The sequence below is a fragment of the Condylura cristata genome, unplaced genomic scaffold (assembly GCF_000260355.1).
Source record: "Condylura cristata isolate star-nosed mole 26May11 unplaced genomic scaffold, ConCri1.0 scaffold00033, whole genome shotgun sequence".
Lineage (NCBI taxonomy): Eukaryota > Metazoa > Chordata > Mammalia > Eulipotyphla > Talpidae > Condylura > Condylura cristata.
The window spans coordinates 13,212,908-13,227,747 of NW_004567134.1; the positions used below are offsets into that span (position 1 = coordinate 13,212,908).

Below are 14,840 nucleotides of genomic sequence, written 5' to 3' on the forward strand. Positions count from 1 at the left end.
CCGCAAACAGGTTTGGGGGGCTCTCAAGAACTTATCTTCCCTTTAAATAGAAGAGACCAGAGTGGGGTCAGAGGGAGCAGCCTGGGGGAGACCCCCAAGCTTTGCACTCTGAGCCGGTGGGCTCTGCCCAGTGACAGGCAGGCTGGGCAGCCAGGAATGGAGGGCTTCTGGGTGAGCAACAGCCTCTCTCCACCTGCCCTCACCCTCTTCATTTTAACCCTTCAAAGCCCAAAGGAAAGCTCAGTTCTGGGTCCCAGTTCTGATGCCAACATTTTCCAGCTGGCAAGGATGTGGGCAAGTCGCTTGGCTTGCCTACACTTACCCACCTGCAAAACAGGGCAGCTGATCCGACTTGGCGGGATGAGAAATTCGTGAGCGCACAGTAGGGTGGCCCACACTCGGCCCGCAGGGAGGGGTGTGTCTCTCTGGCCTCGGGGGGTGCGCTGCGCTCCTGCACCCCACAGCAGGTGTGTCAAGGTGCGGCGCTGCGGCCTGGGGGTGCACTGTGGTCTGCTTTTCTGGGTTAACTGTTTGCAGATGAAATGCGGCTTGTTTTGGAGTTAGCTCTGGGCTGACGGGCGTTGGGGGCTGAGCTCACACATCCCTACTTCCTGGGCCTCGCCTTGGCCCATGCCCTTATCGGGAGCCCCCGCAGGCTCACCTGGTCATCAGCACCCACCTTGACCGCCCCACTCCAGCTCACGGAATCCCTGGCCCGAGGCGCGGGGCTGCTTAAAGTCCTTCCCTCAGGCTGTGCCAAGCAGTGACACCTCTGGGCCCCCTTTCCGCTGGGCATTCTCCCAGCGCTTTCCATGGACAAAGAAGCCGCCTGTTCTGTTCCTCCACAAGAACAGAGCACCCCCCTCCGCTCCCCCCCATGCTGAGGAGGGCCATCTGGGTCCCGCCTGCCAGGGTTCAAACCCCGCTTCTGACAGTACTGGATGAACTTGACCGAGGGATGGATGCAACCTGCTTCCTTGCTCCCTACAGGCCAGGCGTCCCCAGAGCGTCAGGGAGCAGACCACCCGAGGACGAGCCGGCGTGGTCCACGTTGTGAGGGGTTTCCACGTGTGCCAGCCCACGGCAGCTTGTGGCACCGGCAGGAGCTGAGGGCAGGGCGGTTCCAGTGACAGACACCCTCAGGACTTCAGTACCGGTGTTTTTGGACAAAAAAAGCCCACTTTCCTCGCCCAAAGTCATGCCAGCAGCCAGCTACAGAATGTCCAAAGCAGGCTGCCTGCCCCTCCCCGCCCAGGGAGGTCAGCGCGCCAGCACTCTGCCCTCCACCACCAGCAGAGCTGGCGCTAATGTGGCAGTGTCCAGCGGAAGCCGGAGCCAAGGGCAGTGCACGGGACGGCGGGTCTTAGGCTCGGCCTGCTCAGCGTCTGGTTTCAGCTGTCCACGGACACCGAAAGGTGACGCTAGTTGCTCACAAAGGAAGGAAGTGACTGATTTACTAACACCTGCGAGGTGCCAGGCAGACGCTGCAGCTGCAAGTGGACGTGCCCCTGGCCAGGCAGCAGGGCAGCACCATCTGGGTCTGGTACCACCAGACATCCCCCTGTGGGACAGCAAGGTTGGGGTGTGCTGGGCCCCCCACCGCCTCAGTTTCTCCTACACGCAACATGGCTGTGGAAGGCTGTCCTCTGACACAGTGTGATGTCACGGCGGGGGGGGGGGGGTCTTGCCTGGGAAGTCGCAGGCTGAAAAGGGAAGTGAGGAGTGGCTGTTTCCCCATTCCACCCTCTCCCCACCCTGGCCCTGAGCCAGGTGGGGGCCACCTCCCTCTGACTACTTCCTCCGGAAATTCCCCCGGAAATGCCCCCAGCCCGGAATAAGTTCAGCCTCCAGGCCCAGAAGCCTCAAACCTCTTATCATACTACTAAGATTACCCTAAGGAGAAACCAGTAAACAAAATAAATAATATGCACACGTATGCGTGGACAGCATACACACGTGTATATACCTACGCACTGCTGATCGCATTGCGGATCGCCGATGAGGTAACAAATAGTTTTACCAACATAAGAAAACAACAAAAGATAAGCCGGCAGTGTTGAGAACAGGGGTGGACTCCTCAGCTCTGTTTTGTAGGGCCCCTTCTTCGCTACCTTCCTGCCGCCCCCCCCTTCGGCACCTCCCCCCTCCCCCACCCTCCACTCAGGTTCCTCAGGCAGCCTCTTCAGACTCAGATCTGATTACTACAAGTTGGCACAGCAGGTGGTTAAGAACCTGGGCTTTGGGGTTAAGCAGATTTGGGGCTTGAGGCCATTTGCTATTGGTGTAACTTTGGGCAAGTGACTGTATTTTTCTTAAGCCTTGGCTTTCTCATCTGCAAAGCAGGGACCTTAATAAGCCCTACCCCACAGAGCTGGCAGGAAGCGACAGCATATGTCAAGTGCCCGAGCACAGGCCTGGCAGGCTCATCAGCTCACAGCGGTGGTACTGGAAGTTTCTGCCTGCCCAGCCTGCATGTGCACTTTGAGCAAGCACCCTACTTTTTTTTGGTGAATCCCTCTCCTCCGCCCTTAGTCCAGCTAATCGGTGTGGGCTGACTCCATCCCTAACACAGAGCACCCCACCCCTCCACAAAGGTCCAGGCAGGCACGTGACCCAAACTGGATCTATGAGGGTGAGTTTAGGGATTTCTGCTGCCTCGATGGGTCTTGCCCTCATCGTGGGCAGAGGCTGCCTGGGGTGAAGCCTCGAGAGGTGGAAGAAGAGCAAAGGCCAACGCAGACAGGGTGTGAGCCCCTGAATCAAACTGCACCTGCAGCCCATCTGTTTCAGAACCAGAAGCAAGAATTAGGTCTTCAGTGAAGTCAGTCTGGGGTTTTGGTTGGCTTGCTTGAGCACTTGCAACCAAGAGTATGTTCGTCCAAGCTCCTGCACAAACCCCACAGCTTAGTGCTCGCAGGGAGGCCAGCACCTGCCCCTTCCTCTCTGGCCTCAGCTCTGGCCCTTCTCTCCCGGTCCCCACGCTGCCCAGCACACCACGGGGACTCGACCTGCAGGTTCCCCGAGCGTCTCCTCCTCTCTCCATTGCTCATAGGCCAGGTCCAGCTCAGATGTCACCTCCCGTGACCCCTCTGCCACGCCAGTGCACAAGTGTCCATCTGACCACCCACTGCTTTCAAATTATATCCCTGGGGTAAAGTCTGTTGTTTTGCCTCTTCAAGAAACTGTCTCACTATATCATTATAGAAACGAACAGGCCCTCCCCTGGTGGTGCAGCGGGTTGAAGTGCAGCACTATGAAGCTGGCAGACGCTTCAGCGCAAGTTCGATCCCCAGCCCCTGCGGGTCACACTTCTCCTGACCCGCCCGCTGCTCCCCTCAGCAGTGCATTTCGTCAATCTCTCTGTTCTGCTCCCCTCTCTGTCTGTGGTGAATCCTCTCATTCCCCCACACCTCTGGCCTGTACCCCAGTTCTTACGCATAAATAAATACATCTTTTTAAAAAATTGAACATCTTGGTTTGATTTGGACTTTGGCCAATTGAAAATCTGCTTTTAACTCACCAAGTAGATTTCTGGAGGATACGGGACTGACCGGCCCAGGACCTGTCCTTGGGTGCTCATAGTGAACCAAACATTTTCCTATGTGGCTCAAGTTCATGGTGGCAGAAATGAAAATTTCGAGATGTTATCATCAGCTGCGACTGCTTCTTTCACCTGGGGACATGAGCCGTTGGCATCTGCTGACTCACTGCTGTGGCAGGGCCTATGGGTGTGCCCAGGCACACTGTTTCTTAGTCCCCACCCAGTGAAATGCTACCCTCACCTTACAGGCGAGGAAACGGAAAATTCGGGAGGCTTAAGAGAGCTGCCCAAGGAGACAGAGCAACGTCATGAGCTGGGGTGTGACCTCCTGCCACGTTCCTTCCTAGGCTGACCTCCACTTAGAAGCAGTTAAAAAATTGCGGCCGGCCCTCACTGGTGGCGCAGCGGGTTAAAGCACAACACTGAGAAGCTAAAGCCACTTCCCCATGAGTTCGATCCCCGCCTGCCCCAGAGGTGACCCACATGGCGCAGCAGACCTCTCCTGACCCGCCCACTGCTCCCCTCAGCAGTGTACTTCGTCGATCTGCCTGTTCTGCTCCCCACTCTGTCTCTGGTGAAGCCTCTCACTGCCCCTGAGCCTCTGGCCTGTACCCCAGTTCCATATGAATAAATAAATCTTTAAAAAAAAATTTGCGGCCTACAGCTCAGAACCCAGTATTTTCCCTTGGCTGCGTTCGAGCAGGGGGTCTGCATGGGGGTCTTAGGGCACGCTTCACCCTGGCCTCTGGCCTTGCCCACGCCCCAATTTGCAGGCTTAGGTTTCAGATTTCCTGTGCTGGCTTCCAGCTATCTGTGTGATAGGAATCTTAGCAGTTAGCTGCTGGGAAGGTGTCTCAACACGCAATTGTTTTGAACATGATGACTTCCCCATACGACCTGCCTTGGGGGGGGGTCACCCACACCCTGCGTGGGTGGCATCAGTAGCCGCTGGACGGCAAATCAGAGGCCACTGAGCCTGGCCAAGGCGAGAGTCTGAGTTAAGTGTGTAGGGAAATACGCTTGATTGGTTGATGCAGAAAAGGTATTGTTTTGCTTTTGTTTCATCCTCTGCAGAGTGAGAATGAGGAACCTCTGGGATTGTCGTACGGCGGCAGTGAGGCAACATTCAGACATTTACCGGCACACAGTGGTCCCAAGGAGGGCTCATTCTCTCCTGTCCACACAGCCTTGAAGCCAGGACCATCTTTCACGCCCATGCAGGATCAGTCACCCCCTTGGTCCCATCCAGGCACCTATCTGGTTTTTGAGGCCTGCTGAGAACTTCAAGAACTCAGCACAGCCAGGTCAGCCCTGCGGGGGCCGCTCCTGCTCCAGCCTGCGCCTGGGCCGACACCGGCCCTCTCACGTGATTTGCAATTCCCAGGCCACCTCACCTCCTCCTCTGGTCTCAAATTCTAGCTCAGGGCCCTCCCTGGCGGTGCAACAGGTTAGGATGCAGCACTGCAAGCTGGCACAGCTGCTTCAGCACAAGTCCGATCCCCGGCCCCAGAGCTGACCCACAGGGCGCGGCAGACCTCTCCTGACCTCCTGCTGCTCCCCTCAGCAGTGGACTTCATCAATCTACCTGTTGTGCTCCCCACTCTGCCTCTCACCACCCCTGCACCTCTGGCCTGTACCCCAGCTCTGTGTGCATCAATAAATAAATCTTTTAAAAAAGATGTAGCTCAGCTGACTCCGGTAAGCCTTTGGTGACCCCATCCACATGTGACGTGCCGCACCTCTTCAGGGTTCCCACAGTCCTTGGAGTGCACCCCCTCGGCCCTGTTGCTGATAACTTCCTCTTCTCCTGTGGCCTCTCTGTGGCCCAACATGTGTGCGGGTCACCGCAACTGGCCTGACACAAGCTGGTCTGGCACTCCCTGCCTACCTACCAGGCCCGGCGTCGGGTACTTCATATGAAGGTCTGCCTCGAAGTGAGACCAGCAGGGAGGAAGGCAGAGGTGAGAGCTGGATGCCTGGACGCAGCCGTTCCCGAAGCTAGATGTTCCCTGGACTTGCAGTGGACTTCAGCCAGTGAAGCCCTTTTCTGCTCTGGCCTGTCTGGTGGAGATTTTCTGTCATAGGTGACCCAACACACACACAGCTAAGACAGTAGCTTAAAGAACTGAGACTCAACCAAAATCTGGGCTCTCAACCTGCTTCAACAGCCTGATGGTGCCCCAAAAGCCTAGCTATGGCTAAATCCAGCTGATAGCTGCTGGGCACCCTGGGCACACCTAGACACCCACCCTCTCCGGGGCTGTAAACCTCTTTCCCACAAGCAGCCAAAGTCACACTGATATGGATTTCTGGACATTGGCTGACTCCATCAAATAGGGCTGGGGACCTATTGTTTCCAACTTGGGGTGACGGTCAAAGGGTGCTTCACCAGTCCAGGTCCTCATGGGGGCCAGGGACCTGCCTTTCTGCCTCCTTCATCTGATGCCTGCAGAGGGGCTGCTCAGTGGACCTCGGCCCCAGCTCGGGCCCGTGGGCTCCAAGCGCACCCGCCTACCCCAGCCAGTCAGCTCAGGGTGGCAGGGATCCTGCCTCTGGGCGGGGGTCTCGAGCTGCACCAGTTCTCTGCAGGCAGCCTGAGGGTTCTGCACAGCCACTGGGCACCCCAGCCCAGCGGGCGGCAGGTTCCAAATAGGATGAGGCTGGCAGGCTTCTCTGAGATGGGAAGGCCCACGTTGGTGTCCTGGACTCCAAGTCTCACCCAGCGCCACTCCCCAGGAGGAAAGCATCTGGGCCTGAGAAAACCCTCCCCGGCCCCAGGGTGCAGGCTGTTCTGGAGAGGGCTCACCATCCGCACTTACTGGGAAACCAGGACAGTCTTGCCTAATGTGCCAGCAGTGTGGGCCCCAGGAAGGCCTGTCTTGGCCAGGTTTGCACAGGTGAGAGCAAAGTTAGGGCTAGGTGTGTGTGGGGGGGCCCTGTGTGGCTGAGCTGCAAGGTCCAGAAGTGCCAAGGCCTGGGGCGAGGGGCGATCCTAGCAGACCCAGAGGCGGCTCTCAGGGCCGTGCTCTCACTGGGTTTTGCCCTGGGGACTCCACAAGTTTAGTGAGGGAGGCGTTCTCAGAAGCCCTGATTCCCACCCTGCAGCGGAGCGCAAAGCTCAGCCCCCCACACCACGCTCCTGCAGGGGTTCTGGTGCCTGTGACCCCAGTGGACGCTGGCTGCTGGCTGCCACCTGCTCCCTAATCAACTCTAACCCCCTGCTTCTTCAGTTTTACTCCGGCCTCGCCCTCAGCATCGCTCCCTGAGGGGAAGGGACCCTGGCTTTGGCAACCTGTATCTGTGAAAATAAGACCAGACCCCCCTTCTTGCCACCTCCATCCCCGCCCCCTGCCTCTTTGTTTATCTCTTTCGTATTCTCAGAGGCAAGACAGACCTTGGCCTGCAGAGGTGCTCAATAAGCATCTGTTGTGTGAATGGACAATGTGCTTGAAGCTCTAGAATCGGAGTGTTTCAGGCTCCTGACTCGCTCCTGCGGGCTTACAGGTGAGGACGTGGTACAGGAAGAGGGAGCTTGCCGGGGTTCCTGCCCCGCAGCCCAGCTGTCTGGCTCCCCTCCGCCGCTGGCATCTACCCAGTCAGCTCCCCAGGTTGCCCCTGTCCTGGGCTTGGGCTGCCTGGCCCCTCGGGCGCTCCCCAGGCCCCTGCTCACCTGTGTGGCCTGAGCACAGAGAGCGGCTCAGATGCTCTCCCTCCCGGGGCTGACCTCCCCTGGCCCCTCCCAGGGGTTCAACCCACTGCAGATGGGGTGACGGGGTAGTCGTGGGTCATTCGGCTCATGCGCCCCGAGAGGCTGGGGGTCACTGCGTTCACACCCCAGCTCCCCTCACCCCTGCGGTGGGGCTGTGCACAGGTGCCGACCCCAGGCCCCCGCCCAGGGGGTGACGCCGACAGTCATTCTCGTTCCCAGGGGTCGTGAGCAGATGGGGAAGCAGGCTGAGAGTGGGACTCTCCCTAGGGCCCGGTGGCCCCACATTGCCCATCTCGATAAAGGGCCGCTCCCAGGAGACAGCGCCAAAGCGCCTCGCCGACCGCTCACCCCACACGTCCAGAGCTGCCCCCCTACCCGGGCCCGGGGCTCTCAGACTGCCAAGGTTCTTTCCACTCTGGATCATTTTAGAAAGAGGCAGAAGTTTCGGCGGGTGGTGGGGGAGACTGCCCAGGTGGGAAGTGCCCGGCAGTGCCCGAGACAACCTGGCAAGCCCTCACAGCAGCTGACCTGGACAGAGGGACAGACGGGTGGGCAGGGACCCAGCATCCTGTGCCCTGAGCCCGAGCGCCCCCAATCTACGGCTGGGGCGAGGGGACAGCCCTGGAAGGGGGAGGCAGCCGCTTCCCCACGGTCCTGTGCCACTGCGGACGCTCTGGGGACGCGGTTGCTCAGCTGTCCAGTGGCTTTGCCGAGAGTCCCTCTTTCTCTCAGGAAGGTTGTAAAGGCCCCAAACAAGACCCAAGCAGCCAGGATGGGTGAAGGGTCCTAGACCCTCCCCACACTCGGCCTGGGGCTGGCTTAATGCCCAGGGGAGTAGAACTTCCTCTGCAGCTGAAACTGCCTTTCTAGGCAGTTGTGGGGAAACACCTGGGGTTCCCAGGCCCAGGGTGGGGCTCTCCAGGCAGTGAGATGTGGCCACAGAAAACAGGTCCAAGAAACAGCGAAAAAAAAACAAGAGGTCCTGAGACCCAAGGAGACCCTAACCATAGCAGGCACACCCTAACAGTCAGCAACCCCGGCAGTTTCTCAGGTGACCAGTATCCCCCACCCCCGCCCTGTCCCCTGTCCCTGGGTCACGCGGCCCGTGGGTACTCACAGTGTCTGGGGGGAGGGGGAGGTCCTCCCGGAGCCCCAGCGCCCTGCTTGCCTCCACGGCCCCTGGGGACTCTGTGGGCCCTCCTGACTGCTGGGCCTGCAGCCCGACTTCCTCCCTGCTCAGCCACATGCAGGAAACCACGCCCTGGGAGAGGGTGCCCAGCACCCTCCTGCCCGCCCTCTCTGGGCCCAGACACTGCCCAGGGCTCCTCAAGGTCTGGCCAGTCCAAGGGCCTCACCAGGCAGGCCTCAGAGGTTCTGGTCAATAAATAATACAGCTGCCTCCCGGGCGGTCTCTCGTGGCCGATCGCATTTCGGGGCCACTCGAGTTTCTGGGAGGCAGCTTTGTTCAGAGTGCTGGGCTCGGCTGGGTCTGTGGCCACAGGAGTGCTGACTCTCTCACTGAGGGCCGGCTGAGCGGCGAGGACAAAGGCTTTGACAGGTGACCCCCAGGAGAAACTGCCCTACTTATTCTGAAAGGGGAGGGGGCTGGCAGGATTGAGCCATCAGCCTTGTCTGCCTGCAGAGGGCCGGGCAGACCATTCCGGCCCTCATTGTCTCAGCTCCTCACCACCCCATAGTGGTGCCCCCTAGAGAGCCTACTGGCCACTGCCCCGGGGCCTGGTCCACCCCCCAAGCCAGGGAGCCACGCCAGGCCCCTCCTCCAGGAAGCCTCCTAAGTCGCAGCTGGGCAGACCCTGTCCCTGCTGAATTCCTGCCCGCCCGCGTCTGCCAGTCTGTCTCCTTTGGGTATCAATCATCGTCTCTCCTCTAGACAGTGGCCACCGCCTTCTGACTGGCAACTGCACCTCCTGGTCCCGCCTGTCCCTGTCCACAGTCTCACTTCCTCACAGTTATTCCCTCTCCACAGCAGCCCGTTATTGTTTCAAAACAGAAAGCACATAAGTCATGATCCCGCTTATGAAACCATGCCCCGTCCTCACCCAGGACACGCTCAGGTCCTCAAGGACCTGGTGCTGCTGACAGTGGGGGCAGCAGAGCTATGCCCCTTCCCTGGGCCTCCTCCATGTTCTTCAAACACATCAGCCAAGACCCAGCCCCAGGCCCTTTGCACCTGCTGTTCCTGCTGCCTGACTGTTTCCTCTAGGCCTGTGTCAACTCACTCCTTCCTGCCTCTCTGCCCCTCTCTTCTGAGTGCCAGCTGGAGGGCAGCCTTCCTTGGCTGCCCCTTCTGTCCCAGTGTCCTGCTCCCCTCGGGGTTCTATCTCCTTGTCACTATCCCGCCCACGACGGCCTATGAGCTTTGTTTGGGTTCTCTCCTGCCTGCATGGCAGCTCTGGGCCAGGGTAGCTTGTGCCCATGAAATCCCCCTACCCAGCGCTAAGTTCCCCGAGGGCAAGGGCTGCCCTCACTAGGAAGGGCGCGGAAAATGAAGACCTGGGGCCCTTGGCTCCTCTGTCCGGTAGGAGGGTGCCCTTCACAGGGGGCTGCTATCCGAACGGCGTTGAGAAAGTGGGTTGAGCAGCTGACACAGTGCCAGGCACAGAGTAGGTCTTCAGCTTTGCTCAAACACTCCATGTGGTGGTGGTGGGGGGCGCATGGGGAAGTGGCAGAGAGGGCTGGGTAGGCCTGCAGGGCTGGCTGAGGTTGAGTCCCAGGTATCAACAGGCAGAGCAGCCTCCAGAAGTTCCCAGAAAACGGGAGGAGACAGCGCCGCTCACTGGGGTCTCAGGCCGGGGCCCATACTCAGCTCTGGCCCTGCCAGAGGACAGGGAGATGCCCCCGCCCAGGGGAGAAGGAAGTGGCTGGCGACCCTGCCTCAGCCACAGAGAGGCCAGACACTGCCATCTGTCTCAGGATAGGCGAGCAGAAGGGCTGAGGGCCCAGCGTGCGGGGCTAGGTGCTCCCGTGTTTGGGGGTGTGGGGAAGGCATCGCAGGAGGGGAGGCACCAGGTTCCAGGCAGAAAGTTTCCCCATCGGCACAGCCCACGCATGGCGCAGGCTGGGAGGGGGCCCGGTCCTGGGAGGTGTGCACACAGGCCTCCCTCGGAGGGCATCAGATGGCTAATTGTCTGGGAAGCTCCCAGGAAGCAAGCAGAGCCTGGCTGCCAGCGGCTCCCCAGCAGGGGACTAGCCGGCCGGAGTGCTGGTCAGGGCCTCCCTGCCCCCCCCTCCCCTCCCAAGTGGGCAGAGCAGCTCAGTCCCTCTGGCCCTCAAGGCACAAATGATCTTTCCTTCCAAAATAAGGACAGATGCAGAAGAGATTTTCAGCCTGAGCCCAGAGGCTGAGAGATACAGCACCACAGAGCACGGCCAGGAGGGGCCTGGAGTTGCTCGAGACTAAGCTACGCTTGCTGCCTGGGGCAGGCTCACAGGCCTGGATCACGGACCCTCGGAGAGACCCTGAAGCCGCTTGCACAGTCGCAGGGGCTGAGCTGCGGCCGCCTGCCACCCCGGGGCCTCCCTCATCACTGCCTCCTTGTGCCGAGAGGCCGGAGGAAGGAACCCCAGGGGATTGCCCCACTGGGCGCTGAGCCAACAGCCAGGACCTCCCCGAGAAGCCCGCCCGCTGGCACCGCTCCCCCCAGGCCAGGAAGCAGGCCCCGAGAGGTACAGCAACCTTCCCACGACCGCGCCTCTCACAACCTACCGCTCTTGGCTCTGGACCCCGGGATGCCCGGCTCCGAAGGGGGACCCCAGGAGCGGGAGCCCTCCCAAGATGTCCGGCCCACGTCTCCGGGACCTGCCCCGGCTTCTCGGCTGCAGAACCCCTGGGCAGCGGGCCAGGGCTGGCCGGCCTAGTCGGCTCCCCACACACCCCTCACGCTTTTCCAGATGTGAGCGGGACCCAGCCAGGGGCAACAGGCTCGCTCGGAGGGGAATCTGAAGACGCCAGTGGGGAACTATGTGCTGTCCCATCGCAACCCTCCACTCTGTCTCTGCGGCAACTCCACCCGCCCCCTCGGGCCGCAGACCTGCTGACTCTGGTCTCCCGGGCAGCAAGGGCTGGGATCCTGCCCAGGGCCTGTCTGTCTGACTCAGGGAGTGGCCTTCAGCCTCTTGGGGGTCCCCCACAAAAAGGCAAACAGAGCACTTTTCCTGAAGCCCCTGAGACCATCCCCCCCAGTAACCAGGGTGCCCTGTACTTCTGGGTGTTAAGTGAGGGTTAGGGTACCGTGCCCACACCTACCCTGAATGGCTCGTTCATCACAGTCGGTGAGGTGGCCACCCCAACCCTGGGGTCCCACACACTGCAGCACGGACCACGAGCCGCGCCGGGCTGCACCCTCAGCCCCGCGGTTCAGCTGTGTGACTATCCCCACGCGGGAAGGGAGGCGTGGAAAGGCTGGTCTGTGGACTGACCCGTGAGCCTCTATCCGGAATGGCAGGGCATCCTAGCTGGGCCTGTTGCATCTGTAAACAACCCCTGGGGTTTCTTGTGTGCCAATCCCCGGAAACCACAGGAGGGAATGAGACGCAAGAAAATCCATCTGCGGCCAGAGGGAAAAGCACACAGCCTAAGCCTGGGGAACTGCCCCTGCCTGGCCCATGCTCCAAGCTGTCCACCCAAAAGGCCCACCCCTGGGTCTAAGGAGGGACAGGCAGCCGCTGATTACTCCAGGGAAAGCTTTGCTCTCTCCATCCCACGGCCAGTAGGCATCCCCGTGTGATAGACCGCCTCAGCCTCACTGTCTGCCATGTTCTGCTAATGCCTTCTTGGGCTGGAGGCTTTTCCCTACCCTCCCTCACTTACCATCCAGGCTGAGGCCCAGCTGCAGAGACAACTCTAACTATTGGAGTTACAACTTATTACAGCGGGAGTGAGCTGTGTGGGAGGGATTTCCCTCTTCCCTGTGGCGGCCAGGAAGCTCAGGAATTTTCACCTCAACAGAAAGACCTCAGGACCCTGCATATCTCTATTTTGTACTATTTCCCTCCCTAAGTCATGACATCTAATTTGTGCTTTTCCTGTCCTGGTGCCTTATTGATATATTTTTTTAAAAAGATTTATTTATTTATGCATACAGAACTAGGGTACAGGCCAGAAGTGCAGGGGCAGGGAGAGGATTCACCAGAGACAGAGTGGGGAGCAGAACAGGCAGATCGATGAAGTACACGGCTGAGGGGAGCAGCGGGCAGGTCAGGAGAGGTCTGCCGCGCCCCGTGGGTCCCCTCCGGGGCAGTTGGGGATTGAACTCGCACTAAGGCTGCGGCCAGCTTGCAGTGCTGCGTCCCAACCCGTTGCACCACCAGGGTCGGCCTGCCTTATTGCTATTTTAAATTTTCCTACTTTATTGTGGCACTTATTAGTTATTTCTTATTAGACTGTTGCAGATATTTGGGGAAGGAAGACACGCTTACAGTTTATATATCAGGCAAGGGAGGGGTGGGAAGAAAGGGAGATATTCTGCTAATTCCTTACTCTTCCTAAGACGTTGCCTTTAAGTGAAAACATGCTCCTAGGTGACCTTATGGAAACGCTCAAGTGGGCCTCTGCCTCTCAGGTCCCGCACCCCACCCCTCGTCCTGGCGCCACCGAACCCCCCTTGACAGGTGAAGAGACTGAAATGGGCCTTGCCCCAGCGCTCTTCTCTGACCCAGAAGCTTTCCGGTAGCTACCAGGCTGGAGCCAAGAGGGCGGGGTTTCCATACACCTTGGCCCTGGCGCGTGGGGCCCCTGGCCCGGGCACACCCCCGCCCGTCTGCCTGTGCGACTGACCACAGCAGCAGCAGCAGCAGTGACCCGTCCAGGGCTGGCCCTGTGCCAGGCCCTGTGCTCTGGGTGTTGCCTCACTCAATCCTCACCCTACCTGCACCTCTGGCCAGGAGGTGCGGCTCCTCACCACGGGGACACCAAGGCCTCTCGCACACCGACTCAGTCGGGCTGCGACTGAGCGGGCTGCCGCTGACAGTCCCGCGAGGAGCGTCCCGACGACACCCCCACACCGACGGCAGCCGGCTCAGAGGGACAAGGGCAGGGCCCGTCACCAGCTGTGCCCAGTGTCGCTGAGTGGTGGAACAAGGGGGGAGGCTGCCAGCTACTGTGCCCGCCCCTGGCAGCCTCCACTGGGCACTCCCGGTCCTGGCCAAATGCCTGCTTCATGCTCCTTCTCCCCAGGACGTACCCACTCGCGCTTCCCTGGAGAGCACCAGGCGCGGCTTCCCTGGCTCTACCCCCGGCCCCCCAGGCTGAGGCTGCCCTGGGCCTCCCATTGCCCTCGCCAACGTCCTGTCCGGAGCCTGCCGGGCTGAGCCGCGGCAATGCCGGTCCCCAGTACCTGAGGGTCCTCACGGAGATGCAGTACTTCCACATCAGGCTCCACACGGCGCGGCCATCACCCTTCATCCCTGGCGAGGTGGGGGAGCGGGCAGCAAGGGGCCCCGGCATCTACCCTCTGACCTGTTCTCTCGGCCAGGGACCGGCTCCCTGTGCTGGCTCTCAGGTCACTTCCTTCTTCATGGTGGGAAGAAGAAAGGAAAGGCCCCGAAGCCGGGGAGAGGCGGGGGCGCTGGCTCCTGGTGACTGCGGGTCCCTGCCGCCAGCCTCTCTGTGCCCGGCCAGCCTCCGCGCCAGGGCCCTCAGCTGCTCCAGACTCTCCTGGCCGAGTGGTCCCGTACACCCTTCCCCGTGGCTCTGTACACCCTTGCCCCTGCCTCCTGCCAGGAGACAGAAGTGGCTGTGGGCCAGGGGAGTGGTGAGTCACCGGGGCGGGCTGTGAGGGGCGTCTGCCCGGTGAGGGAGCGAGAGTCAGAGCCCGGGGAATCCGGGGCCGCTCCTGTGTCCAGAAGCTGGTCTGGGACAGAGAGGCTGGGCCTGAGCGGGAGGGAGGTGGGCGGGGAGGCGAGGGCGGGCCCACATCCTCCCCTACCTCCCCAGAGGCCTAAACCCAACACCCGCCCTCCTGCAGCCCGGCCCACCCGAAGCCGCTGAAGCGAAGCCGAAGCCGAAGCCAGGCCAGGATGAGAAAGGGGCTGCCCTGCGGCTCAGCGCTGCTCCACTGCTCTGCTCCGAAGGGAGCTCGGCTGGTGGCCGGAAAACAAATGGAAGAAGCCAGGGCTACCCTGGGGGAGGGGCCAGCCTGGCTGGGTCTCTGGGTGGTGCCAGAGAGGAGGCGCCCAGCCCTGGCCAGGTCACTGCCTTGCCGAGGGACAGCGCCGGGCGGGCGGGCCCCTCTTTGGCCTTCATTCTTTCCCACCACCTCTCAAGGGGTCCTGGGTTTGCTCTAGGTCTTCCACCAGCCAGACCTAACTCATCCAAATTCCCGCAAGGGTCTGGTCAAGAGGAGTTGACTGCTCTGTTTTACATTTGAGGAAACTGAGTCACACAGGAGTTACCCACGTAGGGAGGTACCGACTCAGGGAGTGGTGGAGGTCTGGTTTCAGGAGCCCACCCCAGAGAAGCGGTGGGCAGAGGTAGTGGTGGAGGTGGGGTGAGGTCTGGGGTCCCTCTGAGCAGCTGTGGGGCCTGGGCCTGAGCTGTGGTGGGGGACATTTCCAGACTGGGGTCCCAGC

General features: G+C 60.6%; 1 protein-coding gene across 1 annotated transcript in view; it reads right to left on the reverse strand.

Annotated features, from left to right (window-relative positions):
• IQSEC1 (IQ motif and Sec7 domain 1) overlaps window positions 1–13,698 on the reverse strand; it is a 105,102-nt gene extending 91,404 nt beyond the window's left edge. The window contains exon 1 of the mRNA XM_004692210.2: window positions 13,607–13,698. Coding sequence (XP_004692267.2) covers window positions 13,607–13,674 — 68 coding nt within the window. The 5' untranslated portion in view covers window positions 13,675–13,698. The remainder of the gene's footprint in view (window positions 1–13,606) is intronic.
• Between the last annotated feature and the right edge of the window lie 1,142 nt (window positions 13,699–14,840).